The 13,031-nt window shown below is 42.3% G+C and overlaps 1 protein-coding gene across 1 annotated transcript in view; it reads left to right on the forward strand.

The window, feature by feature from the left end:
* The first annotated feature begins 3,567 nt into the window (after positions 1-3,567).
* RPRD1A (regulation of nuclear pre-mRNA domain containing 1A) overlaps positions 3,568-13,031 on the forward strand; it is a 43,711-nt gene continuing 34,247 nt past the window's right edge. Inside the window, exon 1 of the mRNA XM_066560176.1 lies at positions 3,568-3,825. Coding sequence (XP_066416273.1) covers positions 3,675-3,825 — 151 coding nt within the window. The 5' untranslated portion in view covers positions 3,568-3,674. The remainder of the gene's footprint in view (positions 3,826-13,031) is intronic.

Here is a 13,031-nt window from a genome sequence, read left to right on the forward strand (position 1 = left end):
TTCTAATGGATGCATCCATGTTTGCTCTCTAGCTCTGTCTTAATTTTACTTCACTGGTCAGTTCCATTTAATGCCAGAGTGTCCTCTGCTGTACATAGCAAAAATAGCAGTATGTTACAGATTCTTTCATTCATGGTGATCAAAAGGCAGTGAATAAGAAATTCTGTAGGGATCTGTGCAACTTATTTCAATTTCTCTGTCAAAAGCATTTTTGAAAAATCCTTTCTAGTTCCCCCCAAATCACTCATTCTATAGATGATTTTGTAAATAGAATTCACATTAAAACCTCCTAACATTCCCATTTCACCCTCACCAAAGTTTTTTGTTTAAAGGGAAGATTTCACTGAGAACAAATATTAGGAAAATTGCCCAAAACCAATCCACTGGGACACCTTCCCTGAATGTCTGATATGAAATAGGGATAAACCTTTATGGGATTAAAAAAAAAAAAAAAAAAAAGCTGTAATGACTGGCCAATTCCCCACAGCGCTGTGCAGCTCTTCAGAAGGACCTCGACAGGAGACATGGGCAGAGAGGAACATTCTGAAATTCAACAAAGGCAAATGCAGGGTCCTGCACCTGGGTGTTGCAGTGGTTTCCTGTCTCACCTATCCCAACCCCCTCAGGTGTGCCAACCTTTCCCCCTCCCCCTTTTGCCCTCCTGCCTAAGAGCTGTCCATCAATCTTAACATTCCAGCAGGGCATCGTGTGGTTGGCAGATGCTCCTCAGCTCTGGGCTCATTGGCCTGTCCTAGTGTCTGTATCCTTGGGCCTTCCCCTCCTCACACCTGGTTTCCCTCACCTGTCCCTTCCCCTCCCCCTGTCCCCGGGGCTTAAAAGGACACGAGACCCTATGGCCGGGAGTCTGTCTGGGAGCTGTTACTACATTCACAGGTCTACCATGCTGAAATTAAGCTCTGGATTAAGACTCTACAACAGAACCTGCTTCTTTTCTCTTCACTGCCGCTTCAATCTTTTCCACCAGAGGTAAACTGAGTTCCTTTGCCTGGGTTTGTTCCGAGTGCCCAGCTGCAGCATCCAGCCGGCCAAAGGTATCTCTGCGGTGAAAACACCACAGCTGAAGCCTTTAGTCTAGCAGCGAGGCCAGACGAAGCCAGGCAGGACACACCCCGAAATATTCGGGGTCTAATATTTAATACCTGGGGAGGAATAACCTCAGGGACCAGGACCGGCTGAGGGCTGAGCTGCTGGAAAGCAGCTCTGTGGAGAAGGACCTGAGGGTCCTGGTGGACAACAAGCTGTCCACGAGCCAGGAGTGCTCTTGTAGCCAAGAGGCCAATGGTGTCCTGGGGTGCAATAGGAAGAGCATTGCCAGCAGGCAAAGGGAGGTGACTCTGCCCCTCTACTCGGCCCTGGTGAGGGCACATCTGGAGCGCTGTTTCCAGTTCTGGGCTCCTCAGTACCAGAGAGACACGGAGCTCCTGGAGCAGGTCCAGCAGAGGACAAGAAAGGTGATTAAGGGACTAAGGATTAAGGAAAATCTCTCTTCTGAGGAAAGGCAGAGAGAACTTGGCCTGTTCAGCCTTGAGAAGAGACAACTGAGAGGGGACCTCATCAATATCTGTAGGTATCCAAAGGGAGGGTGCCAAAAAGGCAGATTCAGGCTCTGTTCAGTGCTGCTGAGCAACAGGATAAGAGCAAACAGGCAGAAACTGATGCCCAGAAAGTTACACCTGGATATGAGGAAGAACTTTACTGTGCAGGTGATTGAGCACTGGAACAGAGTGCCCAGAGAGGGTGTGGAGTCTTCCTCACCAGAGACACTCAAGAACTGTCCAGACACAATCCTGTGTCATGTTTCAGGGATAACCCTGCTTGAGCATGGAGGTTGGACCAGATTATCCACTATGGTCCCTTCCAACCTGACCCACTCTATGATTCTTTAAAATACTCCACAAATATTTTTGTTCATAACTAGTGTTCTACTGTTTGATGAGGACAAACTGGGTGTATAAAAGGTCATAGGTATGTTCCATTTTAAGGATGGATAGTTAGCCATTGTCAGGATGTCCTAAGAGTAAGGTATATGCTTATTTTTCTAATTAATACATATGCAATTTTATAGAAAAATACTGACAACTGCAGTCATGATTATTAGCTACAGACACAGGATTCAAGATAGACCTTAGGAGTTAAGGCAGATAGCTCTCTGTCAGCCACTTGGCAATGTTTAAAGTAAGAAATTATGTCAAGTGTTTTTCAGATGGACAGCAGGGAAGGCTAGAAATGCTCACATCAAGATCAGGAATGCTACTCATGTTAAGTAGCACAGAGTACCTTCCCTGTTCAGAGAATCCTTGAAAAATGACTGAAGATGACATAAAAAAAAATTGAAAAGAATAGAAAGGTAAGCAGACAGTAATTTTTATTCACTATTTCCAAAGTAGCAGAAGTAGCAAGAATGCAATGAAGCTTTATGGAGCAAAAACAAAGATGAAGCATTTTTGCACACAATTTTGTCAGTGAACAGTAGAATTCTGTCACATGATACTGGTAATGTCAGAAATCAAAAATAAAAAAGACAGCTTTTAGAAAGGCCAGACACCTTTGTGGAGTATGTGTCTACCTGCAGATGTGAAATACCATATACCCAAGTGTATTGTAAGGAAGTGCCTGGGGAAGAAGAACCCCAAGTACCAGCACTGGAGAGCAGCTCTGTTGGGAAGGCCCTGGGAGTCTTGGTGGGTGACAGGTTGACCATGAGCCGGCACCAGAGGGATTCTGTCATGCATTGGGAAGAGCACTGCCAGTAGGTGGAGGGAGGGGATCCTGGCCCTCTAGTTGGCTCTGGTGAGGCCACATCTGGAGTGCTGTGTCCAGTTCTGGGCTCCTCAGCGCAAGGAAGATGAGGAGCTGGAGATGGTCCAGTGGAAGCCACAAAGATGATTTGGGGTCTGGAGTATCTCTCTTACGAAAAGAAACTGAGGCAGCTGGGGATGTTTGGTCTGGACAAAGGAAGACTGAGAGGGGATCTCATCAATACACACAAGTATCTCAAAAGCAGGTACCAAGAGGATGGTCTCAAATTCTTTTTGGTGTTACCTAGTGACAGGACAAGGAGCAATGACCATAAAATAAAACACAAGATCCACTCCAACCTGAGGAAGAACTGCTTTATGGTGAGGGTGGCAGAGGACTGGAACAGGCTGCCCAGGGAGATTATAGAGTCTCCCTTTCTGGACATACTCCTGTCTAACTTCTCCAGGTGACCATGCCTTGGCAGGGGGTTGGACTGGATGATCTCCAGAGCTCCCTTCCAACCATAACGATTCTGTTATTCTTAACCTGCTGGGTGAAAGAAACCGTTAGGCCTAGTTTGCCTTCTGGAGGCAAATTTACATTTGCGTTTTTATGTTATTTTCCAGAGCAGGACGCTGATAGACTGACCCCGCTCCTGAGGGAAGCCGTTCCCGCGCGGCCCCGACCCAGCGCGAGCTCGCGCTCGGCCGGAAGTGAGGGCAGGGAGGGGGCGGGGCTGCGCGGCTCCCCACGGGCCTCGGCCGCCGCCATTTTGTTGGCGCCGGGCGCCGCCGCCGGGGTGGGAAGGGCTGGGAATCGTCCGTCGGCTCCTCCCTCGTCGGGGCCGAGAGGCGGGGACTGAGCGCGGCCCGGCCGGGACGGGACGGAGCGGCGGGGCCCAACGCGGTGCAGCGATGTCGGCGTTCTCGGAGGCGGCGCTGGAGCGGAAGCTGTCGGAGCTGAGCAACTCGCAGCAGAGCGTGCAGACCCTGAGCCTGTGGCTCATCCACCACCGCAAGCACTCGGCGCTCATCGTTAGCGTGTGGGAGCGGGAGCTGCGCAAAGGTGAGCGGGGGGCCGGGCAGGGCCCGCCGGAGGGGCCCCGGGGCGGCGGGGCCGGGCGGGAGGCGGAGGCGGCGGCCCCCGTTTCGGAGTGCGGGGAGAGGGAGGGTCCGGCGGGGCTGCGCGGCCTGCGGGGCCGGGGAAGCGGGCGGGGAGAGAGCGAGGATAGGCCTGAGCGCCTGGGGAGAGCGGAACTGTTGGGGCCAGCGTGAAACGTCGGGTCTCCGTTCCTCGGTGACCGTGGGCTGGCAGGTGCTTCTTCTCCCCTTTTTTTTCCTTCGACTTCTCTCGCTCCTTTCTTTTCCTTCCCATTTTCCCGTCACTCTATAAAGAGATGTCTCTGAGGACGCTGCCCCTTGTGTTTTATCTCCCGTTTTTTAAGGAGAAAGGAAAGTGGGGAACCGGAAGGAATCTGGCGAGCCAGGGTTTTAGGGCTTTTTGTTGTTTATATTAATTACAGCTCTTTCAAGACGGAGCCTTTTTGCGTATTATTTGTCATCGTCTGTTGTGATGGTTAGCTGTAATACTATTTGAATTCCATGTCTACTCAGGTTTCCTTTCCAGAAACTGTTCTTGTAGGGCAGATGAGGATGGGAATACACTGAGGGAAAAGCAGTGTAATGTATCCAGAGTGGTTTTTACTTCCTGGTTTTGCCAGATGGTTAATAAAAATGTTAACATAATAAAACCGTAAGTTTCTTTAGCTGTGATTAGCGTGCAGACTTAAATGCTAATGTGGCTTTCCATTTAACAGGAAAGAACTTGCAGCTATAGACTGTGGTTCAGGGAGTGAAAGGAGAAATGGTATATGAGGGTTTATTTGACCTGACTGGATAATAACTTGATCTTAAGTTGGTTCATTTAAGAAAAAGAAAACCCACTTACTGGAACTCTCCTTCGATGTACAAAATGATGCTGTTTTGTAGTAGCTTCCTTTGGAGCCTCACTAATATGTGGATCTTCAATGGGAAAAATAGAAGTCTGAATCTTTTAGACTAAGCAGAAAAACAGTACTAACCCATTACAGGACTTATGAAAGAGGAAGGAAACACTGAGTTTCATGTAATATGGCTACTGTGGTTTTATTAAAATACTCTTTTTCTGGGATTTGTTATCTTTTGAACTTTGAGGCATGAGTTAAATTCTTTTTTGTATTGACTGAAGGAAGACTGACTTGGTGACATTATTCCATCTTAGGACATAAACAATTTTCATTGTGTTAGTTGCAGGCTCGCTTTTTTTTGATCCAGGAGCAAATGAACAGATCTCCCATCCGTGTCTGAAACATTGCACATATCTGGGACTTCTAATCAAGCCCAGAAATGTGAAATGTGGTGGGCCCATTAACATGACTGTTTGGGGTTTTGAATGATACCAGGAAGGTATCTTAAACTAATTTAAATAGACACAGAGTTTTGGTTGCTCATCTTAATTATCATGCACAATATTAGTTCATAGTAATCTGTGATATTAATAGGCAGTCCTTAACTTTAACTTTCCTCTTGTGCTGGTTGACTAACTGGAGAAATTAAATCTTTGAAACCTGGGTATTGAGAGGCAAGGATAACAACCTTCTTTTGAGCTTTAGGTGAGAATTACTGCCATAATTGGGTTTGTTTTGTTTATTGAAGTTGTTGTCCTGCTTTTGCTGCTTCAAAGTAAGATTTTGGTGTGACCTGTCTTCAGATGCCAACCTTCAGGGGTCTGTGGAAGGCATATGTGAAACTCTGCCTGTGCTAGGAGTAGCTTAGTTGCTTTCAGGGTCCTGACCCTTCTGGGCTTTTAGGCCTATGTGAAGTGTTTTGTTTTGGAAGATAGGAAGCTTCATTTAAAGCTGCCATAGTTAATATACACAGGATGTATTTTAGTTTCCTATTTCTTATAATATCTGAGCTTCATAAATGCTAGCTTGCATTTACCTGATACTAACTTCTGGCTAATTGCTGCACAGATTTGTAAGATGGTGCCTAATCCCCAAAGGTGGAAGTAGTCATCTAAGCAGACAGCATGGGAAGTACGAGAGGAAAACAACTGTCCTGTGGTGAAGTGAGTGCATAAAGCACCACAAAATAGGATATTGGCAATGAGGCCATAACTAGAGTAAGTTTAAGGCTCCTGACTTGCCTGTCATTCAAACCACAGAAACAGGATTTCTCTTCTACCTGAGAGGAAAATTACCTCTATTTGGGGAATATGGATATCAAAATTATTGACGTTGTCAGCTGTTACTGCTAGCCAGTAGTGTCCTGGAACCTTGAACCTTGCCTTTCTAGATTTTATTTCCTTTCATTGTATCCCCTTTTTATTGTCACCCCCCTCTCCAGACCGTTGTATAACTAGTTGGGTTGAACACAGTACAATGACATTGTTCTTTTCTGGATGCTTTCAATTTTGGTAAAAGATCATTTGCATCTATGAGCTTTCATGAGCCTTTCTGAACATGTCTCTAGCTATTCATAAAGACAAGTCCTAAGATCAGAGCTCTTTCTTTCCTAAATGTTTGGTTCTGATTCTTCTATATTTCAAGTAATCTTTTTCTTTATGCCACATTGGACTAGAGGTGAAAAGATAGCTTTTCAAATCTGCCTATAATTTAGACAGCATAAAATGTTAGTGCCTTTCTGTTTATTTGGATTAATTGGCAGTGGTCAGGTCCCATACTCTGGCATCCCTATGGATCATCAATATGCCTTTGTGTACAGGTTTTCTTGAAAAGCGTGTACTGAGGGAAATGATCCTGCTTCAGCTAGATTTCAGAGGTATGAAATGTAATTCTCAAAGTTAAATAGTTAATTACTTGGGAGTCATAAGCTTATTCAGTATTTAAGTAGTACTAATTAATTAACTTGTGATTACCTCAGTCATTTTAAAGAGGCAACTGGTGGGCCCATTTAACCCTGTGTAGTTTTGTGTATCCATAAAGGGAATGACTTACAGGGTTTCTTTTTAAACTGAGTAGTGGCATAACATACAAATTTGTTGTGTAAGCCTGCAGTCACTGAATGGCTGATGGGAAACCCCTTAGGAAGAAACACCTTTGAGTAGGCTCTTCTGAGATGGAGTCTCTTGAGAATTATTTTTTGTTGTTTGCAAGTCAGGTATGTTCTCTTGCATACATCTTTTGCTCCCTGCTTTCAGGAGGCTCTGCAACTGTAGAGATTTGCTACGTGTTAGTTCATTTTTTGGAATTAAAAATTTCAGTTCTGTAATTCAAAGGATCTGCCTTCAAGGGTGAACAGTAACTGCCTGTTCAGTAGGCTTCATATGCAGTTTGCTGTACTTGGTTAAAATGTGTTCTTTTTCAAAGGAGAAAACCCCAAATTGCTAAAGGTTTGTAATAGGGGACTAATTTTGAGTTCCAATTAGTTGTCCATATGAATCTTTTCCTGTCATCTCATTTTCTTTTACCTTTTCCAGGTTCAGTTCTGTCACTTGTTAAGTATTTATTTTGTAGTGATATTTTAGTAAGCACAGAATTCTCTTTAAACCTAATTTCAGATTCGAGTATCTGTTTCTTCAGGGCCCACACAGCATCTCAATGATAAGTCAGTAACAGAAACTGATGGTGATCATCCCCCATCCTCCTTAATCGCTTGACCTCTTGTTTAGGCTGTTATCTGTCACCCCACCCGTGTCACACTGATCGCTCTCTTCCCTGCACAGCTTATCTAGGTCAGTAGACTCATTGTGTATTGCCTTTAGGAGAGCCACAGTTGTGTAGGTACATCTGGGCTGCTACAGGGAGATGTATTTCTAGTGCTTGACTCTTCCAGCTCACCTGCTGTTCCAGTTTAATATATTTTTTCTTTGGTTTTTTTTTGGTTTTTTTTTCCTGGTGTTGAAGTCTTTCAGTGGTGTAAGAAGCTACATCTTTTTTGCTTATTTATGGTTTGTCTACAGCTTCTGCTACTGGGACATATGCTGCTGCTTGGGTCCTCATCCAGTTTGCATTGATGAAATATGTTTTTCTGAAGCTACTGGCTGTTGTGGCAGCTGCTGAAATTTGGAAGATAGAGGATTTTAGTAAGTAAATTGAGAAGGCCTAGCAACCCTTTAAGCAGATTTGAAAGTTGTACTACATCCGAACTACTCTAATATTTAGCTAGTTTGGAGCACAATTACAGCCAAAAGTGGTTGCGATATATTGACTTGGAGATGGGAAGTGGATCACAGGAAACAAGTTCCTGGAATAAAGCACTTATTTTCTGTACCATGTAGAGTAGTTTTTTCTGCCAGGAGAAGGAATCTTTTCTTTCTGGTGATTGTAAGATTATTTTACTTAGTGGTGGTATAGTGCCATTTTCCAATGTGAGAGAATAAATAATTTTGGTTTCTTTTATTTAAAAGAAGCAAAGCTATGGCTTTTGGATTTCACTGGTTATGCCCACATCAATCTTCTCATCCACACCAAAAGGTTTGGAGAGCAACAAAAAGGCAAAACTTCAGATGAATGGGTGTTGTGGAGTCTAGTTAGGGAAACTTATTTGCTGTGTACATGATTTACAAAATGATCTGCAGTTAGGAGCAGCAGAGTGGCAATATAAGAGCCTTTTATTTAAAACAATTATATTTGGGTTGTGTAGTGTCAAACCTGCGTGTCTTTTACTATTCTGTTTCTGAAAACTTAAATGTAGGGTCTTTTTACTATCCTGAAGCTGTTGTTGCAGTTGATTCATATCCATCTCGGCATTTTACCAGCCAGGTAAGGCAATGAAAGGAATTGGTTTGTTTCATATGTTCAGGTGGTTCAGGATGCACTAAGTGCAGTGGGAAGCCTCTGCAGTGTAATAATGTTGGAATGGTTTCCTTGGTCTGTGACCAGCTTTCTGGCATTCCTGTGGTAATTTGATGCTAGTGGCCTTATTCCCAGCAGTGGCTGTGTTGTGTTCCCTTTGTTACTAGTCTCCAAACCCAGTCAAAATACTTGGACCCTCAAACCTTGAACACATTCAATGGGCAATCCCATTTCCCTCTTTGAAGAGAAAACATGGCAATTATCAAACCTTGGTAAATTTAATTCACCAGGTGACTGCACAAGGTGGAATGCTTAGTTTAACCTTTTCTTAGTAGAAGGTTAATGAATTTTAAGGTTTAAGGGCTTGTTGTACAACGTGCCTTTTGTGGATTATGTTGTCTTTAAACTGTCTTTTCTGGTGGCAGCCTCTCAAGAGGCTTTTTAGAGTCATATTACCAAAGATGCTCTGCTTAATCAGCTTGCGTAAAAACCCAGGTTAGCCCTCCACAGTGTGAAGGATCAGTGATCTTGCACTCAAGTTTCAGTGCTGCTTGACTTAACAATGTTTGGTCTTGTAATAAAAAGCCTGAAAACTTGTCAGGTATTTACAGAGATGTCATGAGCTCCTCTTGCAAAGGGGTGAAGCATACTGTGAGAAAGTGTCCCAGAGATTTTGGGAGGAGTGGTGGCACTCATAAACTCTCGTGCATGTGTATAGACTAAAGTAATTCAAAAGCAATTTAGCAAAGTCTTTATTTGAATCCATACTAGAGAACTTGAGTATGCTAATGAAATGTTTAGGGCTGATAACTTTTGTGAGATTTTAACATACTGATGCTTACTGTTTCAAACCCTTCTGTTAAGTGGTATTTTCCTTCAAGGTCAGTTGACACAGCAGAGCTGGCCTGCAGAAAGCCACAGCCTGATGTAACATTTTCAGATGCTCAGTCAGTCTATACACTTTGTAGTGGGATGTAAGTGAAATCTCTTATGCTTGTGTGCTTTTCTGTAGTTTCTTCTAGTATATCTACAACAGCAAATATGTTTTGGCTCTAGGTGTAAAACAGCATGAAACTAATGGGCATGTTTCTAGCTGTCTTGATGGGAGCTCAATTTCAAATGCAGGAGGTAAACCTGGAGAAGACAGGTGATTGTGCTGACTTTGATTGTCAGGGCTAATCTTGGTGAAAACAACTATTTACTGCCTTTCAGGGTAAAATGCTGGTTACTTGCACTAAAGTGGTGGCTTGTCAGTGTTAAGAATTCTCTAAGTCTTATGGATTAAAGCAAATAATGTCAGGCATCAATACTGAACTGCTAGAGAGCCAGGCATACCTAATGGGCTAACAAAAATGCATTACTGAGAAGAATGAATTGCTGAAAACTAAGACTTGATAATGTTGTCTCCACTACAGATATCTCAGTATGCTAATTGTTGGTGAAATGTCATTATTATCTGAAGAATATTCATTGGCATTTAAACATGTCAGCTACATTTTTGGTACAGACATAGTTTCATTTGCAAGGTGCCAATCTCATGTATTCTGACTGAAGATGCTTTAAGAGTACTATGCATAATATGGCTCTTACACCAACCAGCACTGTTGACGTATTAAAATACTTCAGAATCCAGTGCTTCAGGGAGCTACTTTGGTGGCTACATGGTGAGTTTAGCTGCAACAAGCAGAGGAGTTATGTGAACACTGCACAGAGCTTCTGAAAAGATGACTCAATCCAACACGGATGATTTCTTGGCAGTTTTGTGTTTGCAGAAGGTACTGTTGGTACAGAGATGGCTACTTGTAACCCTGTACATTCTGCAGTGTGTGTCTTTCAGATCCTTCTTCAACCTAGGTTCTTACAGGTTTTCTCCTTTCATTTTCTTCTGACAGTAGGAATGCTTTTGCTATTAGCCTTGCCATGTGTTGAGGACCTCCAGAATTGTCTGTTTGATCCATTTTGATGTTCTGAGGTTTATCAATACCCCAGGCTGGAGAGTGAGTTTCACTGCTACTGAAGAGAGATGCTCTAACATAGTTCTTTCTCCAAAACAGATCTATTTGATTCTGAGTTTAATTTGTGTTTCAGACATCACTAGTCAATTTATAGCCATGCTAGCAATAGAATGTTTTCAGTTCAGGTTGCCCGAGGTTACCTTCAGTCTCATGTGTAAGGCAGAGTGCCAGCAGACCAGTATGTAAGTCTTGAAAATTTGTGAAAGGAGAGGGAGCACTTCTCAAGACTATGCATAATTTTTACCTTTGGAATTTTGTGCAGCACATTCTTACAGCAAGAAGAATTAAATTTTACTTCACAATTTTCCTTGTGAATAATAAGGGTAGAACACTAAAATTTTCAACCAAAGACAGATAGCTTAATAGTGGGTCTAGGATTTTTGTTCATTCTGCACAGTTTTGTTTATGTTGAATTGTAGTAGGAAGCTGAAAAGGTAATACTTGGGGAAATAAGCCTGAAAGTGACTTTCTGTGGTTTAGGGTGCTTTTACCAAATATGGTACATCAATCTTTTACTGCAGTGAATAGATAGTGTCTGGGCTTTGTGAGAGTCAGTATTACCCGACTTCATGTCACTGTGTATCCATCTCATGTCTTTGCCAGCCCAATTTATTTGGCTGTTTATTGGAAAGAAAAAAGTTAGGGTGTCTCACAAATGGGTTACATCATTGAGGATTAAAAAATGATGGTGTTTTTTTTTTTCTGGTGAAATGGATGATAAGGGCGTATCCTGCATGAAGTTCCAGAGGATATAAGATGGGGAACAGCCTGCTTCATTAGATTTTTGAATCCTAATTCTGGGCTTATTTAAGAACTGAGAGAGGGGGCAGGGCCATCTTTGGTAGACTTTAGTTACTTTTTGATTATGCCTATTAGACAACATGTGTTTTCTGACATTCTCTCTTTGAATAATTCAAAACTTGCTAGGTGTCAGAACTCTGATTTACGTGAAACATAGGAGATGTGTTGTTTTATCATCGGGTTTTAATATGGAAAGTGAGCAGCACAAGTTTATGAAATCTACATTATAAACTAGCCAGATTTTGACTGAAATAGATCAATTTCCTGTGTGCTTGCATGTGATGACTTCAGTGTTTGGAGCAGACTCTATTGAGTTCACCTTGTGTCCAGCACTTCCAAGCTTTTTTTTTGTGGTGGTTTTTTTTTTTGTGGTTTTTTTTGTTTGTTTGTTTGTTTGTCTTTTGTTTTTGTTTTTTGTTTCCTACTCTTTAGTTTACCTTGACTGTAATCAAAGTGCATTTTTATGTTTAACAGAGGGGTTTTTTTTTCCCCAGTCAGTCCAGAACTGCCAACTTGTTAGATATGTCTGTTCAAGAGACTGAAAAGAATTCAGTACTTCAAGGAGAAATCCTTCAGAGGAGTCTTTCTGTAGTGCAAAATTTATTCTCGAAAGCATTTCCCTAGAGCGAAAGCATATTAACATTGAATTTTCTCTTTATATGTGAGGGTGGTAGTTCTGCATTTTTGAGAGGATGGAGTAGAAAATAACAAAATCAAATCGTATTTGCTTGCATAGATTATAAGAAATCCTGGATTGTCACTACCACAGTGCTGCTTTCCTTGAGAGAGCAGAAAAACTTGTTTTTCAAGAGAAACCTCTTCTTAAAATCGGAGTGTACATATTGAGATTATGTGGTGGTAATGGTATTCTGGTGTTAACCAAGGGTAGAAATGTTAGAGTAAGATTTTCAGCTCCAATAAACTTGTAGAGTAATGAAAATTAGATGAAATATAAATGAAAATACCCAGGTAGGAGCACTTAGAAAACATGGAATAGATTTGGAGAAGCAGCTTGTAAATTGGAAGCTTGTAGTCTATTGCACATTAAGAGAGGTGGGTTAAGATGTTTAAGGTGCTGGGAGAAGAGATACACCACAGGAGCTTGAAAGTGGTTTCTGAAAACATTTTTGTGCTATTACAGCTGCTGGCACGAGTGTTTTAAGAATTCAGAGGTGAGGAAGGGGAGTATCACAGTGATACAGGGACACTGAGGAGGGGATTGACTGTTCAGTTTGCTTAAATGTGAGAATGAGGAGTGGTTATGTAAGACTGAGTGCAATTCAGACTGAAAAAGAGGAGGTTCTTCACATGAATGATAGTGGATCTGTGAAGTGCCTCATCAGAAGACTTCATGAGTGTAAGAAATTTAAGCAGGCTTAGAAGGAAGCTGAAGTACTTTGAAGAAATCCATGAAGGCCACCAAACAGGAATCGTAAAAGGCTCAGGAAAACACCTGAGAAGAGTTTGGGGATGAAGAACACTTTAGAATATCTGGGGATTTTTTCTGTTTGTTTTTTGAGATAACACTAAATGGAAGTTGTGTCATACTATGACAAAGAGAGCAGAAGGGAGAGAAAACCCAATGAGTGACAAAAGTCTTTCACAAGAAAATACTGAAAATGTGAAATGGTGTAAGCAGTAATGAAAACAGGAAAAAA

The sequence above is a fragment of the Molothrus aeneus genome, chromosome 1, assembly GCF_037042795.1.
Source record: "Molothrus aeneus isolate 106 chromosome 1, BPBGC_Maene_1.0, whole genome shotgun sequence".
Lineage (NCBI taxonomy): Eukaryota > Metazoa > Chordata > Aves > Passeriformes > Icteridae > Molothrus > Molothrus aeneus.